Source organism: Rattus rattus, chromosome 16 (assembly GCF_011064425.1).
Source record: "Rattus rattus isolate New Zealand chromosome 16, Rrattus_CSIRO_v1, whole genome shotgun sequence".
Taxonomy (NCBI): Eukaryota; Metazoa; Chordata; class Mammalia; order Rodentia; family Muridae; genus Rattus; species Rattus rattus.
This window is the reverse complement of record NC_046169.1, coordinates 42,677,212-42,691,895: the sequence shown is the minus strand read 5'-3', so window position 1 is coordinate 42,691,895 and position 14,684 is coordinate 42,677,212. Positions and strand designations below refer to the sequence as shown.

General features: G+C 51.2%; 1 protein-coding gene across 1 annotated transcript in view; it reads left to right on the top strand.

The window, feature by feature from the left end:
- Nucleotides 1–5,267, top strand: part of Ttc28 (tetratricopeptide repeat domain 28) — a 407,017-nt gene extending 401,750 nt beyond the window's left edge. The window contains exons 21-23 of the mRNA XM_032886506.1: nt 973–1,102; nt 2,197–2,304; nt 2,794–5,267. Of these exons, the coding sequence (XP_032742397.1) occupies nt 973–1,102; nt 2,197–2,304; nt 2,794–4,352 (1,797 nt within the window). The 3' untranslated portion in view covers nt 4,353–5,267. The remainder of the gene's footprint in view (nt 1–972; nt 1,103–2,196; nt 2,305–2,793) is intronic.
- The last annotated feature ends 9,417 nt before the right edge of the window (nt 5,268–14,684 follow it).

Here is a 14,684-nt window from a genome sequence, read left to right as displayed (position 1 = left end):
AAAATGTAGTGTTCAAATCTTCCCCATCTAATACCAGACCCTAAAGATGGCCTACCTTTAGACATGTGAGCAAAACAGAGGCAACCAGTCCCAGCTCCCCTCCCCGAATCCCACAGCCTCTCCTGTGCTTTAGGGAAGGCAGAGGCTGAAGCAGAGCTTGGGCCCTCGGAGGCTCCTCCACCTTTGTTCCACATAGCTCCTTGCCATACTACCCATGGCCAGCAGAGGGCAGTAGGTGTGACCAGGGGGGTCTGATGGAGGTGTCATGAGGTGGGGGATGGGGGCAGCAGCAGGTGTGACTGGGGGTGAAGGGGTGGCAGCAGCTGTGACCAGGGAGGTCAGCAGTAGGTATAACCAGGGGGGGCTGAAGGAGGTGTGCATGGGGGAAGGGGGACAGCAGTAGGTGTGACTGGGGGGCCTGCAATAGGTGTGGCGGGGGGGGCAGCAGCAGGTGTGACGGGAGGCGGCCAGCAGCAGGTGTGGCCAGGGAGGACAGCAGTAAGTGTGCAGGGGGGCTGCAGTAGGTGTGACCAGGGGTGGCAGTAGGTGTGCATGGGGGGCTGCAGTAAGTGTGAATGGCGAACTACAATAGGTGTGACTAAAGGGGGGGCTGCAGTGAGTGTGCACAGGGTGGGGTCTGCAGTAGGTGTGAATGGGGGGCTACACTAGGTGTGACTAAGGGGGCAGCTGCAGTGAGTGTGCACAGGGTGGGATCTGTAGTGGGTGCGACTGGGGAGGGCTGCAGTAGGTGTGACCAGGGTGTCTGCAGTAGGTGTGAATGGGGGGCTACACTAGGTGTGACTAAGGGTGCAGCTGCAGTGAGTGTACACAGGGTGGGGTCTGCAGTAGATGTGACCTCAGGGGTTGCAGGTGTCATGAGAGGTCAGCGCTACGTGACAGGTGACATGAAGCTTGGGTGGGGTGCTCAGAATTCTGCATGCCCATGCTCACATCTGTCTGTCCCTCCCTCAGCTCCATCAAGTGCTGGTTCAGCTGCAGGCCTGTGAGAAGGAACAGGACTTTGCCTCAGCTCCCATTCCAGTCTCCCTGAGTGTCCAGCTCTGGCGGCTCCCAGGGTGTCATGAGTTCCTGGCAGCTCTCGGTAGGACCAACCGCCTTGGACTTAATTTCTGTTTTCCCTCCTGTTTTCTGTTGGGTCAGACCCAGTGTTGTAGAAATTATTAACCAAAGAATGCTAATGCTGTAGCCCCCTTCCCTCCATCACTGCGTCCACTCTGATCTGTCTTGACCTCACCAACACCCACACAAGCTTTACCACGTGTCCAGGGGGCTACTGGCTGGTGGAAGGGACAGTGGCCAGGCCAGACCTCAGTGACTAGTAGTCAAGACAGAAGAACCAAGAGCAGCACCAGAGTAGAGTCAGAAGGGGGCACACCAGGCCTCGGGCAGGGCAGGGCAGGGCCTCCAGGCCAGTAAGGAACCCTCATATAAGCGCCCTTTCCTTCCCTGCCCTACCCTACCCCACCATCTCCAGCAGGCTCAGTGATGTCTCAAGGAGGGAGCTTAGCTGGTCTCTTCTCGGGATAGTCTCTGTCCACAATGCCTGAGAGAGTATTGGCTGGCTGCCTCTGTGATGCTCAGCTAACTTGGAACTCCTAGGCTCAAGGGATGCCCCCCACCTCAGTGTGGCTGCTATGGTGTCTCTGAAGTCATTGAACTGCAGCATCAACAACTCATTAGCCAGCCTCTCACTCAGGGAAGCAGATGCCCTCTGCGCTACTCTAAAGCCCATTAAAACCCACAGGAGGGGGACCTGGCAGCCCTTTAGGCACAAAAGGGAGTCTTCCATTTAGTAGAAGTACATCCAAGACCCCAAGGACAACAGATATGGAGGGCATGCAGGCAGACCTTGTCCTCAGGCACAGAGAGGCCTCCTTCCTGGATGCCAACCTGAAGTCCTGCCCCAGTGCTAAGCGTAGCAGCCACTTTTGCCCTGGAGAGTCTGAGCAAACCATCCTGTGGCTAAGTGTCCAGTCTCACGTAGCCTGACTCCAAGAAGACTGCAGAAGAGTCAGGCAACATTCCACATCAGGAGGTGAGGCTGTGCCCTGTAGCTCTTCTGAGAAAGGCAGCCTGACCTCCTGATGGCTCAGCTGGGAAACCTCAGCTGGGTACTCACTGGCACCCCTGCCATACTGCCCATGGTGAGACCATGCATCTTCTGTGTTCCTCTAGGGTTTGACCTATGCGAAGTAGGCCAAGAGGAAGTGATCCTGAAAACCGGTAAACAGGCTAGTCGGCGCACCACCCACTTTGCTCTCCAGTCCCTACTGTCACTCTTCGGTAAGCTCCTCCCCTGTCCCCCTCCAGGAGAGTTGAGTGATGCCTCTGTCTTCTGGAAGAGAGGCCCACAGAGCTCCTAGCTCTGGAGAGCTTCATCCTTGGGGCATACAGGCAGCAAGCTCATTAGCTTGCCTGAGGCCAGCACCTCAGGGACAGACAGCAATGTGGGGACAAAACGAGGGACAGTGGAGTTAATGGGACATGGCATGGTGTCAGGGTATTCCTACTCCATGGCCATAAACACAGTGTAAGAGGAGGTCCATGGGACTGTGCCGGGCCCTGCTGTCCTCCCAGGGATAGTAAGTTGGCAGCTGAGTGGTAGCCTGTGGTGCACGGCTAGGCAAGTAGTAGGGTCTTTACTTCTTGTTCAGGAGGACGGGGTTAGTTCAAGTTGTACATATGTAGTAAGTCTTAGCTAGCTCCCAGCATTAGGAAGCCTCATGAAGGAAAGGCCAGTCTGTCAAATCCTAATGGCTCTTTCCGTTCTAGATTCCACCGAGCTCCCCAAGCGCCTCAGCCTGGACAGCTCATCCTCCCTGGAGTCCCTGGCATCTGCACAGTCTGTGTCCAACACTCTGCCCTTGGGTTACCAGCATCCTCCTTTCTCACCCACGGGGGCAGACAGCATCGCCTCGGACGCCATCTCCGTGTACAGCCTCAGCTCAATTGCCTCCTCCATGAGTTTTGTTTCCAAGCCCGAGGGGGGACTGGAAAGCGGGGTTCCCCGAGGACGACAGGACTATGATAGGTCCAAGAGCACACACCCTCAACGAGCCACCCTGCCACGGCGCCAGATGTCCCCCCAGGCCAGACGTGGGGCCAGCAAGGAAGAAGAAGAATACGAGGGGTTCTCCATCATCAGCATGGAACCTCTGGCGACCTACCAAGGCGAGGGGAAGGCGCGCTTCTCCCCAGACCCCAAGCAGCCCTGTGTCAAGGCACCAGGTGGGGTGAGGCTTTCGGTCAGCTCCAAGGGCAGTGTCAGCACTCCCAACTCCCCCGTGAAGATGACCCTGATCCCCAGCCCGAACTCACCCTTCCAGAAAGTGGGTAAACTGGCAAGTTCAGACACAGGTGAGTCGGACCAGTCCAGCACGGAGACCGACAGCACTGTGAAGTCCCAGGAGGAGAGCACCCCAAAGCTGGACCCCCAGGAGCTGGCCCAGAGGATCCTAGAGGAGACCAAAAGCCACCTCCTGGCGGTAGAGCGCCTTCAGCGGAACGGTGGCCCAGCCAGCCCTGACCGAGAAGATGGGGTGGTAGCACCCAGCAGCACCACAGTCTTCAGGGCCTCAGAGACCAGCGCCTTCAGCAAGCCTATCCTCTCTCATCAGAGGAGCCAGCTATCCCCACTCACTATCAAACCACAGCCCCCAGCCAGGAGCTCTTCCCTTCCCAAGGTAAGCAGCCCTGCCGCATCAGAGGTGTCAGGCAAGGATGGCCTGAGCCCGCCTGGCAGCAGCCACCCATCGCCCGGCCGTGACACCCCAGTCTCCCCGGCAGACCCTCCGCTCTTCAGACTCAAGTACCCCAGCTCTCCGTACAGCGCTCACATTTCCAAGTCCCCCCGGAACACATCCCCTGCGTGCAGTGCGCCATCTCCTGCGCTCTCCTACTCTTCAGCTGGCTCTGCTCGCTCCAGTCCTGCTGATGCCCCCGATGAGAAGGTGCAGGCGGTGCACAGCCTCAAGATGCTCTGGCAGAGCACACCCCAGCCCCCCAGGGGCCCCCGAAAAATATGTCGAGGTGCACCAGGAACCTTGACATCCAAAAGAGATGTCCTCAGCCTGCTGAACTTGTCCCCTCGCCATGGCAAGGAGGAGGGCGAGGCAGACAGGCTGGAACTGAAGGAGCTGTCTGTGCAGCGGCGTGACGAGGTGCCACCCAAAGTTCCCACCAATGGCCACTGGTGTTCGGATGCAGCAACACTGACAACAGCCAGTGGCCGCAGCACCACAGCAGCTGCCTCTCGCCCTCTGAGACTTCCCTTGGCCAACGGTTACAAATTCCTGCCCCCAGGAAGGCTCTTCCCTTCCTCCAAATGTTAGAGCATCTTCTTGACCCTGACTCAGAGTCCAGGGGTCCCTCATCCCTTGCGGTCACCTGCTCACACAGCCGCTGATGCCATCTCTCCCCGGACAGGTGGGCCCCCTGGGCAAGGTCACTGCCATGCCAAATACCGCAGTACTCAAGGGTAGCCCCTGGGCCAGATTCACCAAAAGCAGGTCTTGCATGGGAATGGCAGTGCCTTCTCTGCTGCTGCCCTGCTCGAGTCTCGAGTCTCGAGTCTCGGTGACGCTCCTGCCGCAGGGCCTGTGGGAGGCGAGAGCACAGGGCTTGCTACCAAGTCTCTATGCATACCTTTCCCTCAGGAGCACAGACAGCTCTTGTTGGGCTTCCAGGTGCTGGTGGGATAAATAATGTTCTAAGTCAAGTTCTGCACTGATGCGTTACATTAGCCAAAAGGAGAACTGTGGTTTTTAAAATGCCAATTCTTTGTGATTAAATTGTAGCCATTCTGGTGGATACGGAAGTCACAGCCACAATGCAATAACTCATGTTGAAAGCTTGCATCCCCAGCTGCTCCCCATGAGCTAGGCCAGGGGTTCTTTAGACCCCACTGCTGGCCAAACTTGAATTTTCTTAAAAAAAATAATAATAAAAATAAAAATTCTGTACTCTTGTCCAGGCATTTTAGAACTATGCAATTGTGGTTTAAAACACAACATTGTACTTTTAAAACATAACTGACCTTTTTTGTACATGGATAAACACTTGGTTTTATTATCAATAGTACTTTGCATTTATAGCTGTTATTTTTAAAAGCTCAAGAAATTTTAAATGCCAAATTTTGAATATTCATCCGTAAGAAGTAATCAAGTTTTCCTGGTGGTATGGTTGAAATTATTCAATTTCCTTATTTAAAAAAAAAAAAGAGAGAGAGAGAGAAAGAGAAAAAAATAACAAAAAAACAAATATCCAGTCCCCTGGCCAGCTAGACCAGAACCCCTGCCACTCCATCAGCTGCCTTGCTGCGTCTCTTCTCCCTGCAGACCTCTCTCCTCAGTTGGTCACCAGGCCCCACAGCCCGTCTGGTCTCTTGTGACTGCTGGCTGCCACTCTCCAGGTCAGTCTTTGCAAATGCTGCAACAGTTTGAGCTGCACCACCAGGTCAGGGGAATACTCCCCATGAGCACTGAGATTGAGACCCTCCTTCCCTCCTCACTATGAGAGCAGTCATCTGGGCCGAGATCCATCATCACAGGGGTCTGGGGGCCTAGCTGGCATCATGACCCGAAGGGCACTTCTGACCTTGAGTAGGCCCTGACTTGGGTTTGTTCTTGGTTATGGGGTCTCCAGCCCAAGCTAGCCTTTCAGATTTGCAGGGATCTGTGTGCCTCAGCCTGCACCAACACACCACGCTAGGACCTCACTCTATCCACTCACGGACCTCTGCCTCAGTGTGCTGTTTTGCAAATTGACTCCATGTTATGCTCCACTGAGTCTTGCTGTAGAGGATTCTACATTTGACCCAACAACCTTGCTGACAACCACAATAAGGAGGCTGTCACATTCTGACCTGGCCCTGGCTCTAGGAGAGAAATACTTCATGAAGCAGCGTGTACTATCTTAGCTTAGCAGGGAGCTAACTGGCTATGTAGCAGAATGAAAACCAAACCCAGCACTGTGCATACCACTTGCAAAGAAGTCAGGTCCTCGGCAACCAAGATTCAACCTCAACACAAACGTGGGTGGCTGGGCTCTGTCCTTCCCAGCCACCACCTCAGCCTCTCCCCCAAAGTGCCCAGGAGCCTGGCTCTTTGTGCTCTGTCCAGGATGCAGCCCACCATCAGCAAATACCTCCACCCCTCAGACCATGTGTGGTTGTTAAGCCATGGAGGACAACTCCCAGGCTGCCCTGGTGAACGCCTAGGTACACTGTCGTTTTTCTGATCGGCACAGAAGAGCTAATCAGTACCTGGGATGCTTTTTATTTGTAAGTTTCAATGAAGGAAAACAGAGTTGGCAAGATAACGGGACCGGTGTGCAGACCCAAGTCATCGTTTATGTCAGTCTTGGCGACTCCATGCATGTGAATAAAGTCAAGTGAAGTTCTCAGCTACGTCGAGAAGAGGACACTTAAAAATCATGAGACTGTTTGATCAGAGTTCTGTATGGGTCAGGGGTTGGCGACCGTGACCCACAAGCTAAGCTGGTGAATGAGTTTGAAGTTCCGTTTGTTTGTTTCGGCCGTAAGCCAGTGGTGGATTTCACCTTTTAAAATGGTTAATGAGTACAGCAGAAGTCCTGATTTTTGCCTCTTGGTTCACAAAGCCTGAAGTCGCCTGTTAACCCAGCCTCTTAAAAAGGAAGGTTGGCAACTCCTGGTGCACACAACAGAAAAACGCAACTGAAATTTTGTTCCACGGCCAGGAAGTATTCAAGGAAGCAGGGGAGACCGACTGGCCCATGGGGCCGGAAGCCTCGAGGGCTCACACCTGGTGCAGACGGCCCCTACCCAGCTCTTGGCTCCTCATCCCCCGTGGGAGAAGTCGACAGATAGGAGTCAAAGTTACAAAAGTGGTCTCTGCTTCCCCTCTGCTGGTAGTGTAGAGAAATTCCCTTAAGCTCAGGAAATAAAAGTTTTTAATAAATTTTTTCTTAAATGTTCTACCCCGGCTCTACCAGACAAAGACATGCTCCAGACAAGCAGCGGCTTCCTTGGGGAGCTTGGTGAGACCGCAAAGCAAGGCCGTAGGCTGCCCCAGTTTTCACCAGCAATGACTCCTAACTGTAAACACACCCAAGAAAATCACCTACCAAAACTTACACGTTGTTTCTGCACCAGTGTGCAGGTCTCACCTTCCTCCCTTAAAAAAAAAAAAAAAAAAAAATCAGTCCACCCTGATCGGTGGTGAGGTGCTGCCCATAGGGTCCAGCTGCCCTGGCCATGCACACGGTGGCTTCAGTGTTCCTTAGCACCTTGTAAGTGGGCAAATGCAACAGTGCGGCTTCCCCTCACACACTGTTGTTGGAATTGGCTGTACTCGAGGCCTGTGAACTGGGCCTGTTTGTAGAGGATCCTTCAGAAAGCGCCCACGCCAGCACTCATGCCCCCATCCTGGGCACCTCCCTCCTTGGCATTCACTCTCCTTAGATGCATTGTTAGCCACCTTTGGCCTACACGGACTCTTTTTGTAAATTACACAATTTCCAGACAGCATTAAACTTTTTATATTATGAGATTTGCCATGTAAAAAGAACTTCATATTTTTATTGAGGCTGCGGGCGCTTGGCCCTTCCTTTGTGATTCAGTGTCTATTAAAGCATGAGCCTGTCAGTTTTAAATGCCGTCTCTGAGTCTCTTTCTACTCCTTTCCCATAATTCCAGAGTACCCACGTTCACAAAGGAGCACAGACCTGAGCACACCTTAGGAAGCTGCCCTGGGCACTCTAGCCACACAGAACCTTAGATGGCCAACACTTTGGCTCCTGCAGACTTACAGTGGAGAGCCAGAGATGGCTACCGTTGAATGGCTGCTCGGAAGGGGAAACACATCACATAGGTTTTAGCCACCTGATTTCCCCCTCCCACGACCTCAAGAGACTTTGAAGGAGCCTTTTCAGGAAGAAAGCCATCCTCTATGGAGAGGCTCGGGGTGTGGGAACACAGGCACTGAAGGGGTGACATCCTACTGGGTGACAGCAGAAATACTAAGCAGCAATGTATACAACATTGATGTCCATGCTGTTAGCAAGGCTCACCGCAGCCCAGTCCCAGATGCTTTTGCATCTGAGGATGCAAAAACTCCAGCCCAAAGAAACAGACAACAGGAAAAACAGCCCTGCTGCCTCACGGTGGCCTTGGCAAAAAGGCAAAAAGCTAGATTTGGCTGCCACTGACAACATAGTCTCAAAACTCACATAGGGGAGAGGGAAGTGGACAGACAGTCCAGTGCTGAGAAATGTTCTGTCATAAAGAGATTTCATCCCATAACCCTGCACAGACGAAAGACCAGGGTGTGCCGTAGGTTAGACAATCCAGTGAACAGGAAACCTGCCTCCGAACAGTGAAGCCACGTTCCTCACATGCACGTGCAGGAGGGTGTCTCATGAACATAGCACATATGCAGACCACACGCTCACTCCAAGACAGCAGCAGAGAACACTGGTCACCACCACACGGTCGCAGTGTGGCGTGCAAGTCGTCACAGTGGGGACACATATGCACTACAGCTCTTCAGCCTATGTTTCAAGTGCGTTCCCTACACAGAAGTAATCAACACGAAAATACGGGCTGGGGTAGAGTCCTGGTAGAGCGTTGTTCTAGAATGTGTGAGGCCCCAGTTTGCACCCCCAGCACCACCGGGAGAAAGCACACACCACACACCACACTGTCGATGGACACCTCCAGCCACCCTGAGCTTGCTTCTGCTCCTGGTAGGGGTGTCTCAAGTATACACCTTCTTTCCAGACCTGTGGAAGCTGACAGTGGGCTCCAATAAAACAAAAACGTTGAAGACAGTGGCCGTCTTAGCCTCCTTAAACTCAACTCCACGTCTCCATACCTAAGCCAGACACATCCTCCTGTCAGCCTTTCTCAGTGTAAATGCAGATGACCCACTGGCCCAAGAGCTTGCTATTGCATCTGCTGGGCTGTGTCGTCAGGGAGTAAGGACAGCATAGGGCGTATCTGGACGCACTTTCCCAAAACTTTCAATTCATGGTTGGTTGAACCCATATATGAGGAACCCATGGGTAGGATACAGAAAACCAGCTATGAGTAAAGTCATGAGAATAAAACTGGGCTGGCCATGGTGGTGCATGCCCCAGCACTTGGAAGGCAGAGCCAGGCAGAGATCTGAGTTTGAGGCCAGCCTGGTCAAAAAAGCTAGTTCCAGGACATAACAGAAAAAATCCTGTCATAAAAAAACTGTAATTCCACAAAATAAGTGGAATATATGGGCTTAAATTTTTCTTATATTGGGACCAGAGAGATGGCTCAATGGTTAAGAGCGCTCACTGCTCTTCTGAAGGTCTTGAGTTCAATTCCCAGCACCCACACACAGCTCACAACCATCTGATGCCATCTTCTGGTGTGCAGACACAGACAAAGCACCCACATACGTAAAATGCGCGCACACACACACACACACACACACACCCTTTTTTAAAATTCTATATGTAACTGCAAGGATCCCCAACCCTGGAGGAGGCTGCAGCTCTAAGTTGCAAGTGCCATGGGTCAACTCTGGGCCCAAGGGAGGCAATTCAGGAAATCAGAGGAGACGCTCAGACAGAAAAGCCTGGAGAATCAAGAAGGCGGCAGAGGCTGCAACCCACAACAGCTGGGGGGAGGAGGGAGTCAGAAGCACAGGGCTGATGGATGGGCAGGAGGGAAGACTATAACCAGAAACACAGCGGAAGTCACACAAGGAGTGTGCATGCCGAGAAAGGCTTATGGGCACTGGACTTGAAGCGCTGCAGGGGAAAAATGCAAATTTTCACACACGGTCAAAGCAGGAAGGCAGAGAGGAGGTGAAGTGCAGCTCCTGAGGCTGAGCTCAGAGAGGATACAAGGCAGATGCACAGCTCCCTAGACTGAGCTCAAAGCACAGTAGCAAGGCTGGAGAGGACAGTGGCAGGCGCTTGACATCTTGCTATCTGGCTTTCTGATACTGTAAGAAAGACAGAGAGAGACAGAGACAGAGACAGACAGAGACAGATCCATTTCCAAAGAGAACAGGGGATTTCATCTCTCAGGTGAGTTCAAGATCTTTGGCTTGGCCACTGCTCTGAGCCTTTTGGGGGGCAGGGGAGAGCATCATGTTGAGAGCCCAAGAAGGACCGCAGACACTGACCCACCTCTTACTGGTTCCTGCAGCTCCCATCAGCACAGGCAGCTTGGGGGGGATGCTGGGGGCAGAACCACAGCAGTGTCACTAAGCACCTTACAGTCCTGCTTTTTCGCGCATCTCAGCTGTTTCCTGGTGAAAGGCGTGGCTGTTCAGCTAAACTTCAGTTAAAAAAGATGCGAAAGTTCCGAACAGGACTGGAGGGGGAGAAGCCAGGGACAAAGAGCAGTCACGGTTGCCCACCCTCAGCCTAGCCAACCGTTTCTAAGATGAAAGACCAGCTGTGTTCCAGGGGCCGGATGCTCTGCCTTTCCAATTATTTAGAAAATACAGGGCTGGAGAGATGGCTCAGGTTAAGAGCACTGACTGCTCTTCCAGAAGACCTGAGTTCAAATCCCAGCAACCACATGGTGAGTCACAACCATCTGTAATGAGATCTGATGACCGCTTCTGGTGTGTCTGAAGACAGCTACAGTGTGCTTATATATAATAAATAAATCTTCAAAAAATATAAAAGATATGTTCAAAATATTCCCCCTTGAAATAAAATGTGTAAAAAAAAAAAAAGAGAGAGAGAGACCAATGTTATTACAAACAGAAATGGCTTTTAAAACCCTGCCCGTTCTTGTAGATTTAGAAGAAAAAATTATATTTATATGTGTGGATTGGGGTGTGGCAGTGCCTTGGAGGACAGAAGAGGATGTTGGAATCCCCTGGAGCTAAAGTGACAGGTGGTGTGGATCATCTAATGTGGACACTGGGAACTGAACTTGGGTCCTCTGTGAGAGCAGCAAGTACTTATAACCACCCAACCATCTGTCCACTGCCGCTCCCACCTTAAGAAAAAAGCAGAGCAGGGTAGCACTGCCTGTGTCCCAGAACTGGAAAGTAGAGGCGAGTTCGGAAGTTCAAAGTCAGCCTTATTGGCACAGGGCTACACGAGACTCTGTCTCAAAACAAATGCAAACAGAAAAGAAAATAGCAAAGACGACTTTGAAACAGATGTGTTGCTGACATGTTGGCGAACATGCACACTGATACTCCAAAGAGGTCAGAGTGCTGGCCTTAAGGGAGCATCTGCAAATGCCCTCCGATATAGAAACCCCAAAGTGTTAACCAGTGGGTGCTGCTGGGGCTGAGTACATGCAGTTCACTGTGCATTCACGGTGGGACTGTGCTGAAGCCTGCCTAGCGACAGCAGTGAAGAATGTGTGGGGGTGACTGGGGGTGACGTCTTCCTCTCAGGGTGCTCCCTTACTCTACCCTCTGTCCCCCTCCCTCCCTTACTTTTTTGTTTTGAGGCAGGGTCTCATGTAGCCCAGGCTAGCCTTGAACTGGTCCCCCTGCCTCTCTTCCTGGTGGTGAACAGGTCTATAACATTTTAAGACACTGCAGCTGTAACTGGCTGTCATGGCTGTGGTAGAATTGAGTGCCCAGGCCTACAGCCCAGAGCCTGGAGCAGGCTGCAAGTACAGCACAGCCAGAGGTGTCATTCATACCTGCAGAGCGAGAAGCTACCTGCCCAGTCTTTACTACCAGATGCTTACGCTTCACAGCACCACCGTGTGGCAGAGGGAGAGCCTTTGTCTGTTCCAGAAAACTAGGCCAAACATCTGGGTCCAAATACACTAAAGGGACAGGGTGACCTCACCCAGGCCTTCAGACTTTTTGCATTGGTAGCAACTGTGCATTGGGCTTCGGGAGAGAATAATACTCTCCACTGTATAAATATCCTCTACACAGCCATATTAAACAAAAACTGAGTCAACTCATAGAAGCAGAGCTCATGGCCAGCCCTTTGAGTCACCAGGCGGGGGATGAATTTTAGTTCTGCTCTGCCCGGCAGGGTCTTGCCCTTTCTTTTTTCTTTTTAGAATTTCTTTATGTGTATGGGTGTTCCGCCTACAAGTATGTCTGTGCACCATGTACGTGCAGTGCACACAGAAGTTAAAAAGAGGGCATCAGATCCCCCGAGACTGGAGTCACAAACAACCGTGTGCCACACCAGGTAGGTGCTGGGAACTGAAGCAGCCTGTGCTCCCAGTCATGGAGTCGGCTCTTTAGACCCTGGGTGGAGCGTTTAGAAACACAGCCATTTTCTTTGTGAAGTAACAATGTAACTGTAAAATAGGACCGACATGTAATTAGGAAAAAGGAAATTCTTACGTATCGAGATACCTGCTGACAGCAGATGGTGTTGGAACTAAATCTAGCAATGAGGACAAGGAAAAAGGTGACAGGAGAAGATTAAAAAAAAAGTCCCTTTGGTGCATAACAATCAAAACACTACACATACAAAACAAAGCAAGGATAGCAAAAGATGCAATGGAAAAGACAAAGGCGGGCTTATTCGAGAAACACCCGACTTCTCAAGGAGACTAAAGCCAGAAGGACCCGGAGCTGTTCTGCAGACTCTAAGAGACCATGGATGCCAGCCCTGACTGCTACAACCACTAAAATATTCAACCACCATAGATGGAGAAAACAAGGCATTCCATGATTAAAAAAATAATTTATCTACAAATCCTGCCCTACGGAAGGGAAGAGAAGCAAAATTTCAACCTAAAGAGGCTAACCACACCCAAACATGCGCACACTCACTCACACACACACACACACACACGCATGCACGTGCACACACACACACACATGCACACACATACATGCGTGCACGCACACACACACACACCAATAATAGGAATTAATATTGCTCATTGATCTCTCTCAACAGCAATAGTTTAAAAAGGTAGATACAAAAACAGAATCCATCCTTCTGCTACATCCAAGAAACACACCTTAGCATCAAGGACAGACATCACCTCAGGCTAAAAGGATGGCTGATTTGAAGTTGAACCTCAGAGCCTCAGAAACAAAATCAGCATAGCGCTGGCACACAGACGGACCAACTGGTGCAACAGAACAGAAGATCCAGACACAAAACATACAGCTACGTGGTCTTTCACAAAGATGCCAAATACTCAGTAGGAAAACTGGGTACCCACAGGAGGAAGAAACTACATCCTTATCCTCACCCTGCACAAACTGAACTCCAAATACATCGAAGCCCTCAGCGTAAGACCAGAAACTCTGACACTGCGAGTACTGAAAGCAGGGAAAACACAGGTGAGGCCTTCTCACAGGACTGCAGCAACTTGGGAATTAAGGCAATGGGTTCCAAGCAAGACCTCGTGATGTTAATACCTTTCTGCACATCGTGGTTAATTGGGTCAAGACCTACAGAGTGGGAGAGAAATCTTTGCTAGCTATCAATCTCATGGAGGATATCTAGCATAAACAAAGAACTTTTTAAAAACTAAACTATTTTATTCCCCCTTCAAAGTGAGACTCAAGCATCCTAACTTGAGTCTTCCCTCTTGGTTCGCTTCTTTGGGTCTGTGGAGTGTAGCCTGGGTGTCCTGTGTTTTATGTAATATTCACTTACAAGTGAGTACATACCATTTTGTCCTTTTGGGACTGGGTTGCCTTACTAAGGATGATATTCTCAATTCCGTCCATTTGCCTACAAAACTCATGACGTCTTTGTTTTTAATAGCTGGATAGCACTGCATTGTGTATTGGTACTGCATTTTCTTTATGCATTCTTCAGATGAGGGACATCTAGGTTGTTTCTGGCTATTATGAGTAAAGCTGCTATCAACATAGTTGAGGGAGTGTCCCTGTGGTATAGTGGGGCATCTTTGGGTAAATGCCCAGGAGTGGTATCTTGAGGTAGATACTCCTAGGTTTCTAAGAAACCACCAAATTGATTTCCAAACTGGTCATACAAGTTTGTACTCCCACCAGCAACGGAGGAGTGTTCCCCCTTGCTCTATATCCTCGACAGCATGTGCTATCACTTGAGTTGTAGGAGGTAGAGGGAGGGAACTTGGTGGAGGAGGGAACGGGGAGGGGAATGGGGGCATTCAGGATCAGATGTGTGGGGAGAGACGGAAGAAATGGCCAGAGGGCCATGAGAATGAATGGAAGTCTGCAACTGATGGGTAGGGAGTGGGGGGTTGGGAGCATCTCAAGGATGTGCCAAGGTCTGGTACAGGGGAGGCACCCAAGAATCAATGAGGGCAACCTTCACTGTGACTCACAGCAGTGGGAGTCCTGAAGTGGAACCTGAAGAGTCTGCCTCCTGTAGCCAGTGGAGTGATAGGGACACCAACCCATCCACAAAACTTTCAACCCAAAATCTATCCTGTCTACAAGAAATGCAGGGACAGGGGGTGGAACCCAGACTGAGAGAATGGGCCCAGTTAAAGACCTAACCCATGGACAAGCACCAATCCCTGACACTATTAATAATACTGTTGTGCTTGCAGACAGGAGTCTATCAAGGCTGTCCTCTCAGAGGCTTCACCAGCAGCTGTCTCAGATGCATACAGAGACCCACAACCAAACACTGGACAGAGTGCAGGGACTCCTAAGAGTTGTGGGAAGGATTGAGGGATGGGGGGATGGATAGAAGGTGGAGAAGAACCCTGCAGAAGACTGAAGACCAACAGAATCAACTAACCT